The sequence below is a fragment of the Ovis canadensis genome, chromosome 23, assembly GCF_042477335.2.
Source record: "Ovis canadensis isolate MfBH-ARS-UI-01 breed Bighorn chromosome 23, ARS-UI_OviCan_v2, whole genome shotgun sequence".
In the NCBI taxonomy this organism is placed as follows: domain Eukaryota; kingdom Metazoa; phylum Chordata; class Mammalia; order Artiodactyla; family Bovidae; genus Ovis; species Ovis canadensis.
In genome coordinates this window covers 52,463,048-52,476,430 of record NC_091267.1, presented here as the reverse complement: position 1 = coordinate 52,476,430, position 13,383 = coordinate 52,463,048, and the positions used below count along the sequence as shown (strand labels likewise).

The 13,383-nt window shown below is 45.3% G+C and overlaps 1 protein-coding gene across 2 annotated transcripts in view; it reads left to right on the top strand.

Moving 5' to 3' along the window:
• The window catches only part of AKAIN1 (A-kinase anchor inhibitor 1), a 33,018-nt gene extending 20,447 nt beyond the window's left edge, over window positions 1–12,571 (top strand). Inside the window, exons 1-3 of one of the 2 annotated variants that reach the window (XM_069568360.1) lie at window positions 4,679–4,815; window positions 9,207–9,359; window positions 10,527–12,571. In XM_069568360.1, coding sequence (XP_069424461.1) covers window positions 9,266–9,359; window positions 10,527–10,726 — 294 coding nt within the window. In that variant the 5' untranslated portion in view covers window positions 4,679–4,815; window positions 9,207–9,265 and the 3' untranslated portion in view covers window positions 10,727–12,571. Of the gene's footprint in view, window positions 1–4,678; window positions 4,816–9,206; window positions 9,360–10,526 lie in introns of those variants that run through there. The other variant, XM_069568361.1, reaches the window with a different exon arrangement.
• The last annotated feature ends 812 nt before the right edge of the window (window positions 12,572–13,383 follow it).

Genomic DNA, 13,383 nt, shown 5'->3' with positions numbered 1-13,383 from the left:
GTTTTTCACTTTCTCTTTTCCCTTTTGTCTTCTATCCTCAGTGGCATTTCTCTCTCCAACCATATACATCTACTGTAATGCGTATCGTGTATGTTCTTCGTTTTAGAAAAACATTCACCAGTTTTTATCCATCTGGAGTTAGAGATTTTAAAAAATTAAAAAAAAAAAACCACTTAGTTTTCTTACTACCTTTCTCTAATTATTCAAACTGCCTTCTTTACCAAATGTCAGGCTCCAGGTTTTCTAGCGTGTTCTGTTTCTCTGTTTCTGCCTTAATGATTATCTAATTTAAAAACATTTGAATATGTAGAAATGAAAATCACATGTAATGCTCTTCCTGTATCATTTAATTCTTCACTTTTTATTAATACGATAGACAAGGGGGCCATTCTTTAATAACTAGCAGCACATTTATATATGTTAAAGTAGTAAACTGCCGTCACTGCCATCTAAGCCAGTCATGTGTTACGATTTTCAGACTGTGAAAACCATCATGACTCTAGGGGCAGGAACATATTTAAAAGTAGTGCCTATGACTAATTCAAAAGGAGTTACTGAAGATACTGACTGTGATTAACAATCTCATAACCTTAAATCACATTCTATCAACTTCGAAGCAAATAATTTCAAATGTCATTTTGTGGATTGATAAAGTAGGAGCCAAGAATGAAATCCGGGTCTGACATTCTTTTCATCCATGCCGAGCAAACTTTTCTTTCTGGAATTGATATTTATCAGCAGCTTTCATCTTTCCTGTGTGTTTATTGTGGGGTTGTGGTTTATATATGGTTCTTATTCCATGGAGCATATGGAAATTGGTGGTGAGAATCAAATTTGCTGCTTTTGGACAAAAAATAGTGCCTTGTTCCATGAAGCAGCCCTCTGCCGTGGTTCTAGGTGCTTGATGTGGGGGAAGAGACGGAGGGAGAAGGAGGGTAGCAAAGACTTTTTATGCTTCCCAGGGCAAAACAAAAAGGGAAAAGTGGCAACTGACGAGAGCCTCAAGAATTAAATGTAGTAATTCAGAAAAACTGAAACTCTAGCATTTTGTGGCAGCAAAGCAGGAAAAAACCAAAACCAAAACCAAAACCCACAACTGCTTTCCTTTAAGATGTGAGAATTTTAATTTCTACCAATAATTGGTAATATAATAATTGAGGGGGCTTTGTTTGGAGGAGGACTTGGGACACTTTAGGTAATTTAGGTAATTATTTAGTTCAGGAAACCTTCTCACTAATAGATGCTTATAATCTTGCTGGATACTGTGTACATTCTAATTGATTTACTAAAAGCCACATAGTTTAAAAGCCATGAAAATAATAGCTAGTCGCAGTAATTGCATAGCACATTTTACAATGCTGAATATGAGAGGATTTTTAGAAAAGGAAGGTTGAACCCAGATAGGTCAAGTGCATTGTGTCAGGTTACTCAGTAGCTTAGGAGCAGAGCTGGATTTGCATATCAGACTTTTAACAATGCCCAGTGTGGGTTCCGCCTTGTAGGAAATGCAGACTGCTTTCTCTACGAATCACCTGGCTGTCTGGAGCACTGGGTGGAGACTGAGGATTAGCCAAGGTCACTTTCAACCAGTGTGTGGTCACTGCAAAACAGTTGAGTTCATTGGATTAGACACAGTGAAGGGAAAGTTAGATACACATTTTTCACTTGCTTTTCCTGAGTTAATTTTCTTTTGAGTGAATGAAAAATTGATTTAGTAAAACAAGTACAAAATTTTCATATATCTGAAACCACCAGTGGCTCTAAATTGTGTTGCCTTTTGTTTGCTAAATCATGTCTGACTCTTTGCAACCCCATGAACTGCCGCACTCCAGGCTTCCCTGTCCCCCACTATCTCCCGGAGTTTGCTCAAACTCATGTTCATTGAGTCAGTGATGCCATCCAACCATCTCATCATCTGTTGCCCCCTTTTCCTCCTGCCCTCAATCTTTTCTGATATCAGGGTCTTTTCCAATGAGTCAGCTCTTCACATCAGGTAGCCAAAGTGTTGGAGCTTCAGCTTCAGCATCAGTCACAAGCAGTAAATTACCTACTTCTCAACTTCAAGGAAGGGCTTCCCTGGCGGCTCAGCTGGTAAAGAATCTGCCTGCATGCAGAAGTCCTGGGTTCGATCCCTGGCTTGGGAAGATCCCCTAGAGAAGAGAATGGCTACCCACTCCAGTATTCTTGCCTAGAGAATCCCTTGGACAAAGGAGCCTGGTGGGCTACAGTCCCTGGGGTCACAAAGAGTCAGGCAGGACTGAGCAACTTTCACTTTTTCACTTTCAACTTCACAGAAGTCTACTCTGTAAAGGCAAATGAACTTTGTAATAAGAGTAGGCACTAATAGGGCATATTTTTTTTTATCTTTTTGTCATCTTGCTGGGATTAATTTATTCCTCCCCCCTGGGTTAACATGATTTTACATAAAATCATTTCCATGTGTATTTATTTTTTTATGTGAATTTTAAATTAAAATATAAGTTGTTTTTCTTTTCCCCCAGCCATCCTTTTTCTCATCTTGCTATAAATTTTCTACACACAGTTAGAGAATATAGTCCAAATATATTCACAAATAGAGAATATATTCCGTGTGTAATATCTGCCTATGCTATATATTCAAATGCGTATCATCTTTTCTGTTCATTTGATAGAATGACAACCTCTACCCCTTTCCCAGTTTTCTAAAAGAGCCTGATAGTTATACTGTTGGATTTTTAAAATAAACTGCCCAGTACATTATGTGACTCCCATAAGTCTACCAGATGGATCCCGAAGATACTGAGTCATGTTGTTCAGCCTCCTGAACACACATACTGTTAACATTATCTGCCAGCGTTTCAAAAACTCATTTGCAAATATTCTACCTGGTAATGATTCAGAGATTTAGGAGTGTATCTTCTAGTTTTCGTACTTCTTAGAATCCCTTTTAATCCATGTCTGTTAATGCCAATCAAATATTGAAAAAAGAGCTTGAAGGCTGCTAAGAAGGCAACATGACTTTAACATACAGAGAGTTTCAAGCATGTATATGAGGAGCTTTTCCATAGATCATATTTTTAAAACATAATATAAAGTCTTCATTCTGTACCTTTCATAGTGCCTTTTGAAATGATTTCTGAATAATCAAAACATTTTGTTATTGAAGCATAATATATCAGATTTAATATAAAAATCAGATTTAACTGAGGAATGAGATACCCTGAGAGTGCCTGTAGCTTGACTGAGATATACTTGGTGGACACTTTTCCAGGCAGTTTCAATCGGAATTTAGTAATTTGGTTTTATTTTGGGGTAGCTCGTTTGCATCCTCGGCAGTACTGTTGCCCTTTCCCTTCATCTCTCCCTCCCTTTCTTCTTTTCTCTGAGTCTGATTCTTGCACCAAGTGTGCAGTGTGTTTGCTGTGCCATGACTTGGGGTTTTGAGGCTGACCGCCAAGGCTCCCTGAGACCCAGTGTGAGACACAGGTTCCGTGGGTCTGGCAGCCGCTCCTCACATCGGGGTTTATTTTCCTTCAGTCTCTCTTCCTTCTGAAATATCACTGGAAAGAAAAAAAAACATAAAGCATCTGATCTTGCTTTTCACTTCCTTTTCTATTTCCAGCCACCTGTTCTTGTTTTCTAATTAACCCCAACACAGTGACAAGAGCCAAGATTCTCATGGTTCTGTAAAACGCAGAATAAAAGAAAAGCCACATCTGCTAGATTGTTGCCCTAAGGGAGACTCGACATCGTATTTGAGGAAGGCAACTCTCTTATTTCTTTGTCCGATTTGTAGAGGAAGCAATGGTGACTTGCCTTCTCGCTCCTCTGCTTCAAAAATGAATCAGAGGTTTCTGTGTATATTGTGTGATTAAGGGGAGGCTTGTTCCTAAGAGCTCAAAAAGGCTCAAAGGTGGACTTTGAACCCCATGCTTCTAGGCCAGGGCCTCTGCACAGGCTGATGGCCTCCCAGCACCTGCATGTAAGCTGATTCAATAGAGCCTGGTGGGTGCAGGGTTCGGGGGGTTGATAAACGCCTGGAGAGTCTTCATGGCAGACGCTCGGCCAATAGGAGTAAAACTACCCAGCACCATCCGATGGGCCTTTCCACACTGCCTTGCTCTGAAAAGTATTTGAAACCAAGCAGAGGATGCTGAGAACTGACACAAAGGGGCCCTGTAAGGACGGGAAAGGAGGAGCGAAAGAAGAAAAACTGGCTGGTAGGAAACGAGAGAGAGCTTGCTGTAAAATTTCCAAAGCGGCAACTGACCAGGTTAGATGTGGCCAGGAGACTGGAGCAGCCTTTCTGACATTCTCATGCCAGGGTGCTTTCTGCACGGAAGCTGGTGCCAGAAGATCATCTCCCAGGCGCTTTCCTCCTGAGCTGGATACAGTGAAGCAGCAAAAGGCGGCAAAGGCAGCCAAGAGCAGGGAGTGAATGGAGCAGAGGGAAGGGAGGAGACGGAACAGGTTGGAGAATGGAACCTGGGCACCCGGGGCAGCAGTCCCTCACTGAGCAGATCCTGACTGTCTGCTGTGGACCAGGGCTGGGCTCTGGGGTTAGGACAGATGGGGTCGTGTCCCGGGGGCTGATGGTCTAGTGAGGAGGGACAGACCAGCGGCACAGGTCAGGCCACTGTCGGCAGATGGGTGGCCGGTTCATTCCTGACAGCTATTTGTTCACTCGTTCCCTCTTGATGGGAGACTTCCTGAGAGCTAACCCATAAGGAAGTAGCTTTTCTTCTCCAGGCTGAGGTCGGAACACCAGTGGGGCATTGCTGCACAGGGTCAGGCGCCCCTTTGGAGTGGGCAGAACTGGACGACGGCTGGAGGAAGGTTAGTTCCACACTGCGCCCCAGCTCCTGTGCGTGTTCCTCCGTTAGCAATTCGTAGATTTAACATCTGTCTGCTTTTCACTGCTTCCGGCATCTCTCGGCTTATATGGGAGCCAGAAGGACCCGGGGGCCATGGCGCTGTTTCAGGGGATGGGGATCCCATGCCTGTAGCTCCCACTTCCTGTGATTGGAAGACACAGTCTCACAGAACTCCTTTTCTGTTGAGATGAATAGCATTCATATCCATCAAAATACATTTCTCAGTTCATAGCCTCTTTTTGTCATTGGGTTGTGCATGAGGAGATCTGTGAAATATTTTAATCTGACAGTGGAATCATCTTCAAAAGGGTGGGAACTGCTCCTTCAAGGAGAGTAAGAAAGATCTTACTTTCTGTTAGAGCACAGTGCGCCTCTGCTTGTCCTTCTCAGGCTCCTGCTGTATACGCCTGTCCCCACCCGGGACAAAGAATTACTACTGGGAGATTATCTAGGTAAAATATTAAAATCTAATCTTGCACTGATGACTTGTCACAGCTGGGAAACTGATTCCTTCTTTAGCAGAAAATGGTGATTGTGAGGATTATGCTGTTCATCTTTAAGGAGGACAGTACAAGAGGACTTCTGTCTCTGTCTTTTAAGGATTCCTCTGAAGGCACTCAGAGAGCAAGGATCAGCTCTTTCCTGCCTCCCTTCCTCTCTCCTTCCCTCCTCCTTTGCCTCCTTCTCCCCTTTCCATCTTGAGTAAAAAGGGAGAGTGTGAGCCTAGTTTTGACCAGGAACTCAGAACCTTTCGTTTAATATTTACAAGAGCTGGTAATTCGGTCCAGTAATTCTCATCTGAATGAGGACAGGAAACCTCTGGACTGTGTTTCTAGCTGCTCCAGAGCTCTTGGAAGGACAAACTATAAATGACCTCATGCTTCCCTGGTGGCTAAGACGTAAAGAATCCGCCTGTGATGAGGGAGACCTGGTTTCGATCCCTGGGTTGGGAAGATCCCCTGGAGGAGGGCATGGCAACCCTCTCCAATATTCTTGCCTGGAGAATCCCCATGGACAGAGGGGCCTGGCGGGCTACAGTCCATGGGATTGAACACGAGTGAATGACCAAGCACAGCACAGAGGCTTTCTGTGATCAGAAAGCACTGTGGATACGCTGGTGATTCTAAGTGTGTGTGATAAAATGAAACCACAGTCTTGTCTCAAAGGTTTCCCCTGACAACACTCACACACACAGTTACACACTGACACATCTATACATTCACACACACATTCATACATATAAACATTCGTGTACACACCCACACCCCATCTAGGGAGCAGGGCAGACAGCTCTATGTCTACGGACATTCCATCCCGGTCTGCAGCAACCCCAGGAGTGGCCACCAGGGGGCAGCAGAGGCCGCCGAACCCGGCCGGCCCCGCTGGAGGGGCGGTGGGGGGCGCTGAGCCTCTTGGGGTGGACCCCTGGGGTAGGGACCTGGCTCCCGGAGAGAGGAGAGTTCGAGTTTCCCCAGCATCCCCAAGTTTGTTCTGCTTCCTGTTCGGGCCTAGGAAGTCACCTTTTAAGCACACGGGTTCACATGGTCCTTACCTTTCCTGTCCCCTTCATGCCTGGCTCCCATGTTCCTGGAGTGGCCATCCGTGACCCTACCTGCTCTCCTTTCCTGACACATCCCTGGGGTGCGGGACTGCAGGAGCCCACAGTCTGGGCCAGCTGGGGTCGTTTGGGGGCTCCAGGAGGGGAGGAGGGGCAGTGGGTGACATGGCCACTCGTGAGAAATGAGCTGATGAGAAGAGGGGCGGTGGCTGTCACAGGGCGGTCTGTCCCTCCCACCCCATGCTGTTGGAGGGACGGACAGGTGGAGGATGGACGTCTTTTCATTCTTGTGAAAAGTGTCATATACCCTAGTTTGAAGTCAGACTCTTGGTTTCCCTGTCCCTCTGCATTGCCCTTTCTGAATCTCTCCTGCACAGAAATTCTAGAGCTGCTGCCCACTGCAAGAAAGTGGGGGCTGGAGGACTTGGTTTCCTGCATCTTTGGGGTGAAAGGAGGGAAACTTGTAGCTGAATTTTGCAGAAATCCATGTGGAGATCAGAACAGCCTTTTGGGTCTCTCTGAACTCACAACCCAGTCTTGATGGAGTTATTTGCTATCCAAGTGTTCAGAACATTAAATACCTAATACATTTCCAAGGTGGCATTTTCACAAGCATTTTTCCTGCCTCAGTTTCCTTGAGTGAAAAGCTTTTTTTCCCCCGTGTGTGTGTGTGTGTGTGTGTGTGTGTGTCTATGACAAAAAACAAAAGCCGAGCTGCCCTGATAGGGATGTCTGCAGTTTGTATATTTAGTGACCCAGTGGAGAAAGGTGACAGCTAGAGATGGTGCTTCTTATACAGCCTTTACCACCAGCTCTGTGCGATCCAGGGAAAATCACTAATCGTATTTGGCCTCAAAAATGGGAACACTGACCTTTTCCAAAATCCGCCAAACTGGAACATAATAGGGTTAATGTCATAGAGGCAAATGACACTTAGGTTGTTAGGGGGGGAAACATTGTACATTTTTATCAGAAGGATATTCCTAAGGTCCTCAGAAGCATGGTTTTGATGGATATAAATAGGGAATTAAGACCTGTTATTAACCACCTTGCACTTGAGGTCCTCTGATGACTTCCGGTTGGGGGAGGTGCCCGGTGGAACAGCAGGATCTGAGGGGAGGAGGCGAACACGAGGGCTCATGGCAGCCTTCTGGAAGCAAGCCCCACGGGGTGGGGGTGGGGAGGTCTCTCCAGAAACTGACCACAGGGATGGATGCCTGACTGCGTGTGGGGGGATGGGGGAGTGGGTTACCGTTCAGGGTGGAAAGATGCTGAAGACAGATTTAGTTACATCTCAATTTCTTGATTTCAGCGTGTTTATATTGGGCGTTTCGAGTTTAGAGCTAATTAAATCGATTCATCATCTTTTGTGAAATACCAAAACGATTTGGTAAATGCTAAGTAGGCTAGCGGACGTTTACATCGTTTAACACAAGGCGTAGGCCACCTGCAACGTGTAGGTGATTCATTAATTTCAAGTAAGTTTCACGCATGTAAGTAAATGGCAAAACTAAGGGCTTCCGCTGCGGCTCTGCCTTCTGCTGTGTTTGTGCTGTAGGTGTCTACCCAGAAACTTGTCGCCAAGAACCTTGTCAAGGAGCTTTTTCCCCCTGTGTTTTCTTTTAGAATTGTATGGTTTCAGGTCTTATATCTAAGTCTTTAATCCATTTTGAGTTCATTTTTGTGAGTGGTATGAGATAGGGCCTGTGAATATCCGATTTTTCCAGCACCATTTAAAAAAAATTTATATTTTCTCAACTTTTTATTTTGTGTTGGGGTATAGCTGGTTAACAGTGTTGTGACAATTTCAGGTGAACAGTGAAGGGACTCAGTGATACATATGCATGTACCCATTCTCCCCCAAACTCCCCTCCCATCCAGCCTGCCACCTAACATTGAGCAGAGTTCCATGTGCTATACAGTAGGTCCTTGTTGGTTATCCATTTTGAATATAGCAGTGTGTACATGACCTTCCCAAAGTCCTTAACTGTCCCTCCGGCAACCATAAATTCATTTTCTAAGTCTGTGAGTTTCTTTCTGTTTTGTAAGTAAGTTCATTTGTACAATTTCTCTTTAGATTCCACATATAAGGGATGTCATATGATATTTCTCCTCTGTCTGACTTACTTCACTCAGTATGACACTCCCTGGGTCCATCCATTTTTCCAACACCATTTATTGAAGAGACTGAGTATCCTTTGCTCCACTGTTGAGTATTAGTTGACTGTACATGCATGGATTTATTTCTGGGCTCTCTCTAATGTTCCCTTGGTCTTCCTGTTTGTTTTTATGCCTGCACCGTATGGTTTTGATTACTGTAGTGTTTATAACATAGCTTGAAATCAGGAAATGTGACACCTCGCGCTTTATTCTTCTTTCTTAGAACTTCTTTGGCTATTTGGAATCTTTTGTGGTTCTGTGTATAACTTCTTGTTTTGCTTTTCCTCTCTTAATGCCCTGAGTGACTTTTACCCTCCTCTTCATCCTTCTCTTTCTCTGTTTGAGCTCGTTGCACATCTTTTTGTCCCACATGCTCTGCCATAGGTAGAAATTCCTGACCCAGAGCAAAGTGGTGATGAGGGCAGTTAAGGTTAAACCTGCCTTGCAAATCCCCAAAGGGATCCCCCAGACACAGAATCTCACAGACTGCCTCTGACTTCTTAATCAATTTTTCTTCAGAATGGATGAGCGAGGGGAAGACGATTTAGCTTGGATGTTAGGTCACATAAATTCAGAGTAGATTTTCTTTTCTCTCTCTGTCTCTTGTTAAGAACTCATCCTGTTCTTACCCTTAGAGCTGTCCATCCTCCACCCAAAGAGTGAAAAGTGACTTCACGCAAGGGATCATTTGCGAATGCACACAGATCTGGCTTGGCTGAGATCATCTTTCTGGGAGCATCCCTGGACCTTCGGTACTTCGTTGTTTGCCCACGGACTTACGCTGTTTGGTAGGCATAGGCTGATCTCCCTGAGGGTCAGTTGGGACCTGCCGCCGGTGTACATCTTCTTGCTTTTCACTTTAGCCTTGCTGTTGCATGGAAGTCTTCACTTCTTTGTTCTAGTGATAGAGCCTCCCTGAGTTGAAAGCTGGGCACATGGCTGTCTGGTTGGTGACTGTTTTTGTGGTCTTCTGTGTGGTAAGAGTGGCCACATGGCTCCATTTCCCCCAGTAAAATGTGAGCAGAGTGATGTTCACAGGGTCTGCCACAGTTCCTCCAAAGAAAATGCCCTGCCCTGCCTTTTCTCTTTGGCTTCCTTCCAGCCCCAGAGGGGATCTGCATTAATAAGCTCCACTCATGCAATACTTTGGCCGCTTGATGTGAAGAGCCGACTCATTGGAAAGGACCCTGATGCTGGGAAAGATTAAGGGGAGGAGAAGAAGGGGGTAACCGAGATGAGATGGTTGGATGGCATCACTGACTCAATGGACATGAGTTTGAGCAAACTCCGGGAGATAGTGAAGGAGAGGGGAGCCTGGCGTGCTGCAGTCCATGGGGTCGCGGAGAGTGGGACATGACTGAGTGGCTGAATAGCAGAGAGTGGGACATGATTGAGCGGCTGAACAACAACATGCGGCTGAGGGCGGTGCAGTCAGAAGCGACAGAGCAATGAGATGGAAGGAGGCAGGCTCTGCTCTTGAAGGAGCAGAACCACCAGAGGATGCTGGGAGGATGGGAGTAGAAATTGGGCACGTCACTGGGGCAGACCCGTGGAGATTCTGCTGAAAAGGGAGACAGGGAGACAAGAGTGGTATGCATTAGGTATTCAGTCGTGCCCAACTCTTTGAGACCCATGGGTTGTAGCCCACTGGGTTCCTCTGTCTGTGGAATTCTCCAGGCAAGAATATTGGAGTGGGTTGCCATTTCCTTCTCCAGGGAATCTTCCCGGCCCAGGTTTTAAACTTGGGTCTCCTGCACTGCAGGCAGATTCTTTACTGTTGGAGCCACCAGGGTAGCCCCTGCTGTGTGCTCCTCGCAACTAATGGGGTGGGCCCCTCTAGAGATCTTATTTATTAGCCTCTTTTTTCCTACTAGCCCCGGCCTGTCTAACCCCCCACCCACGCTGACACCCCCAATTCATCTTGTGCTTTCCCCTCCCTTTCTGTTCTTGGCCAGGTGAGAAGCCTGGAAGTGAGCCCGAAGAGGCGAAGCTGCAGACCACCAGCAGACAGATCGTGCAGAATGCCATCCTGCGGGCTGTGCAGCAGGTCTCCCGGGAGAGCCAGAGCCGGAGGAGGGACACTAGGGCCGGCGACACCGCCCGGGGCAGCCTCCAGCCGGGGGCAGGGGAATCAGCCAAGAAGCACGAGAAGTAACCCACGGATGGGGCTCTGATCACATGCTTGGTTTCCAGCCCTTTTTTAAGTATAGGATGTGCCACCAAAAGCGCTGCCAGTAAAGCAAGCCGAAGAATCATTCACATCTAGCAGCAGGGTGGATTCGAGCTAGCCCTTGGCCGAGGGGCTCTGTCCTGGAAAGTGCATTAGACAACTCTGTTTATATTAATGCAGTGCCTCTGAAATAGTCAGGCAGGCAAGACACTGCCGTTACAGAGTAGTTTTGCAGCACAATTCATTTCTAAAGTTCTTTTTAAAAAATGGTTCTGTCTTGTTTGTTAATTTGGCCTTGTGTGCATTCTTCCTGTAACTTAACTTACCAGTTCTTTCTGCTGAAGCACCGACTGCCCTACTGTGATCTTTACAGCATTTAAACAAGGCTTGCTGGAAAGGTGAGGGAAGGGCATTGCAGTCCTCCTCAAATATGGAACTGAAGGCTTTAATAAAGTGGGTTCAGGCCCAAGATCATATTAAGAAAAGGTAAATTCTAAGTCCCTCAGGATCTTACAGAGGCATGTATTTATATTATTTTGTTAAAAAAAAAAAGGAAGAATTTAGATTTTCAAGAACTCAGTTTCAATTCTCTCAATTGTTTGGTAGTTGATATTTTCTCCCTGTGCAGAAAGCCTTGCAAAATATTACAGATTTCTTTTTCTATTTCGCAGTGAAAGTAAGACAGGTGAACCTAAGTGCACAAGTGAAGAACAGCTGGAATCATAGATTCCATCCTGAGATGCCCTGGGGTCTGATTATGGGATGCGGGGTCCTCGCAAGGAGCTCTGAGGCCTCATAAATGCCGTGTGGCCATCAGACTATGCATATACACTAGTAATTTGCAAATAGGAACTTTTCTGCTCCCATCCACAAATTAGATTTTTGTTTTTTGAGACTATGAATATCATACCTATCTGGAACGAATGACATGTAAAATGGGAAAAATCATTTTCTCAACTCTCTGAAATGTGAAAATACGGTGAGATCAACAAAGCGACCGTGTTGTGAATGCAGTCGTGGGAATGTACGTGTGCAAATGAATAAAGCCAGCTGTGTTGCCACAGAATGAGTTCTGCTCCCCTCCCACGTGGGGGCCATGCAGCCCTCTGTGTCCTCGCAGTCCTATTTCCTGGGCCCCCCAACAGGTACTGAGCTGGTGCTTCTGAGAACAGAGGAAGAGTCTGACCTTTGTTAGAAACTTCTGGGCTTCCGAGTGTCAGTGTCTACATCTGATGGTTTTTTAAAAAGCAAAGTACCAGCGAATGAAGTGTGACTGATATTGACAGACTTCTAAAATCCCACTAATTTACACTTTCCAGAATGGAGATTGTTGAGAAATGAATGAGAACAGTGTCTCATCAGTTCTGTTAGACACTCTCACACCATGTGGAATGTGACGGAATAAATTTACAGGGATAATGATTAGGGAGGGAGCAGAGGGGTGAACCTTCAACTGTGGTTTATTCATAATTTTCTGTAATACTCAGGACAGTTGAAGAACGAGTTTAAGTCGAAGTTATACAATGGATGGAATATAATTGTACAACCTCGATAATAGGAATGTAGGTATTAAGGGAACTGAGTCAGGAGTATCCACGATTGAAAAAATAAATCCATTGCTTGTAGTTTGCAAGTGATCCCGCCCTCTGTCTACTGAGATGTCTGGATAGAAGCAGCTTTGGGTTTAGCTGCCAGATGGCAGAAACCCATAAACATGCTCTCTTTCCTCTCTGGTGTGTCTGTGCTAATACTCTGGGGGATCTTGGAGAATCTCTGATTAACCTCTGTATCTAAATGTTATTTATAAATAAAATATACCCAGCTTTGAAACATGTTGTCATTTTAAGCCAAGTTTTCTTCACCCTACTGTTTGGCTCCTTCCATATGGGTCCACGAGGCATCCCAAGGCTGTTTTCCAAACCTCTAGATTCTGGGATCCTGAAAGCATTTCTTAATGGGCCGTCACTGACCCTGTCTGAACACAGCTGTGGGATACGGGTTCCTGAGGCATGAGCAGAAAAGCTTGTGTGTGCTAAGAAGTGGCCTTTTGATCTCAGGAAGTGAAGGTAAGTAGGTTTGGAAGCCAGGTGTCTTTCATGGTCTTTCTGAGATGCAAAGTCTACAGCAAGGAACAGAGATACTGATAAGTTCTTGGAAGGTGAAAAGAAAGTTTATCTGTCACTGCACTCGACAGGTAGGTGCGATATTAGTAGAATCCTAAGGAAATGGCAACCACTCCATTATTGTTGCCTGGAGAGTCCCATGGACAGAGGAGCATGGTGGACTACAGTCCATGGGTCGCAAAGAGTTGGACACAACTGAGTGACTGAACACACAAGAAAACGCAGCCATAAAAATAAACGCATCTGATAAAGTTATGACGTTTTAAAGGAGCCAACAGAACTTCATTTGGAGGTGGCCCTCCCCCTGATTATGTTTGCAAGCCAGCACAAAGCTTTTGGTCCTAGGAATTAGCTGTGCATGTATGCTCAGGCATGTCTGTCTCTCTGTGACCCCATGGACTGCAGCCCGCCAGGCTCCTCTGTCCATGGAATTTTCCAGGCAAGAATACTGGAATTAGTGGGAGTGTGTATTTCATGCCCTTTACCTTCCTGGCTTAATAGATAGTAAAACGCACACGG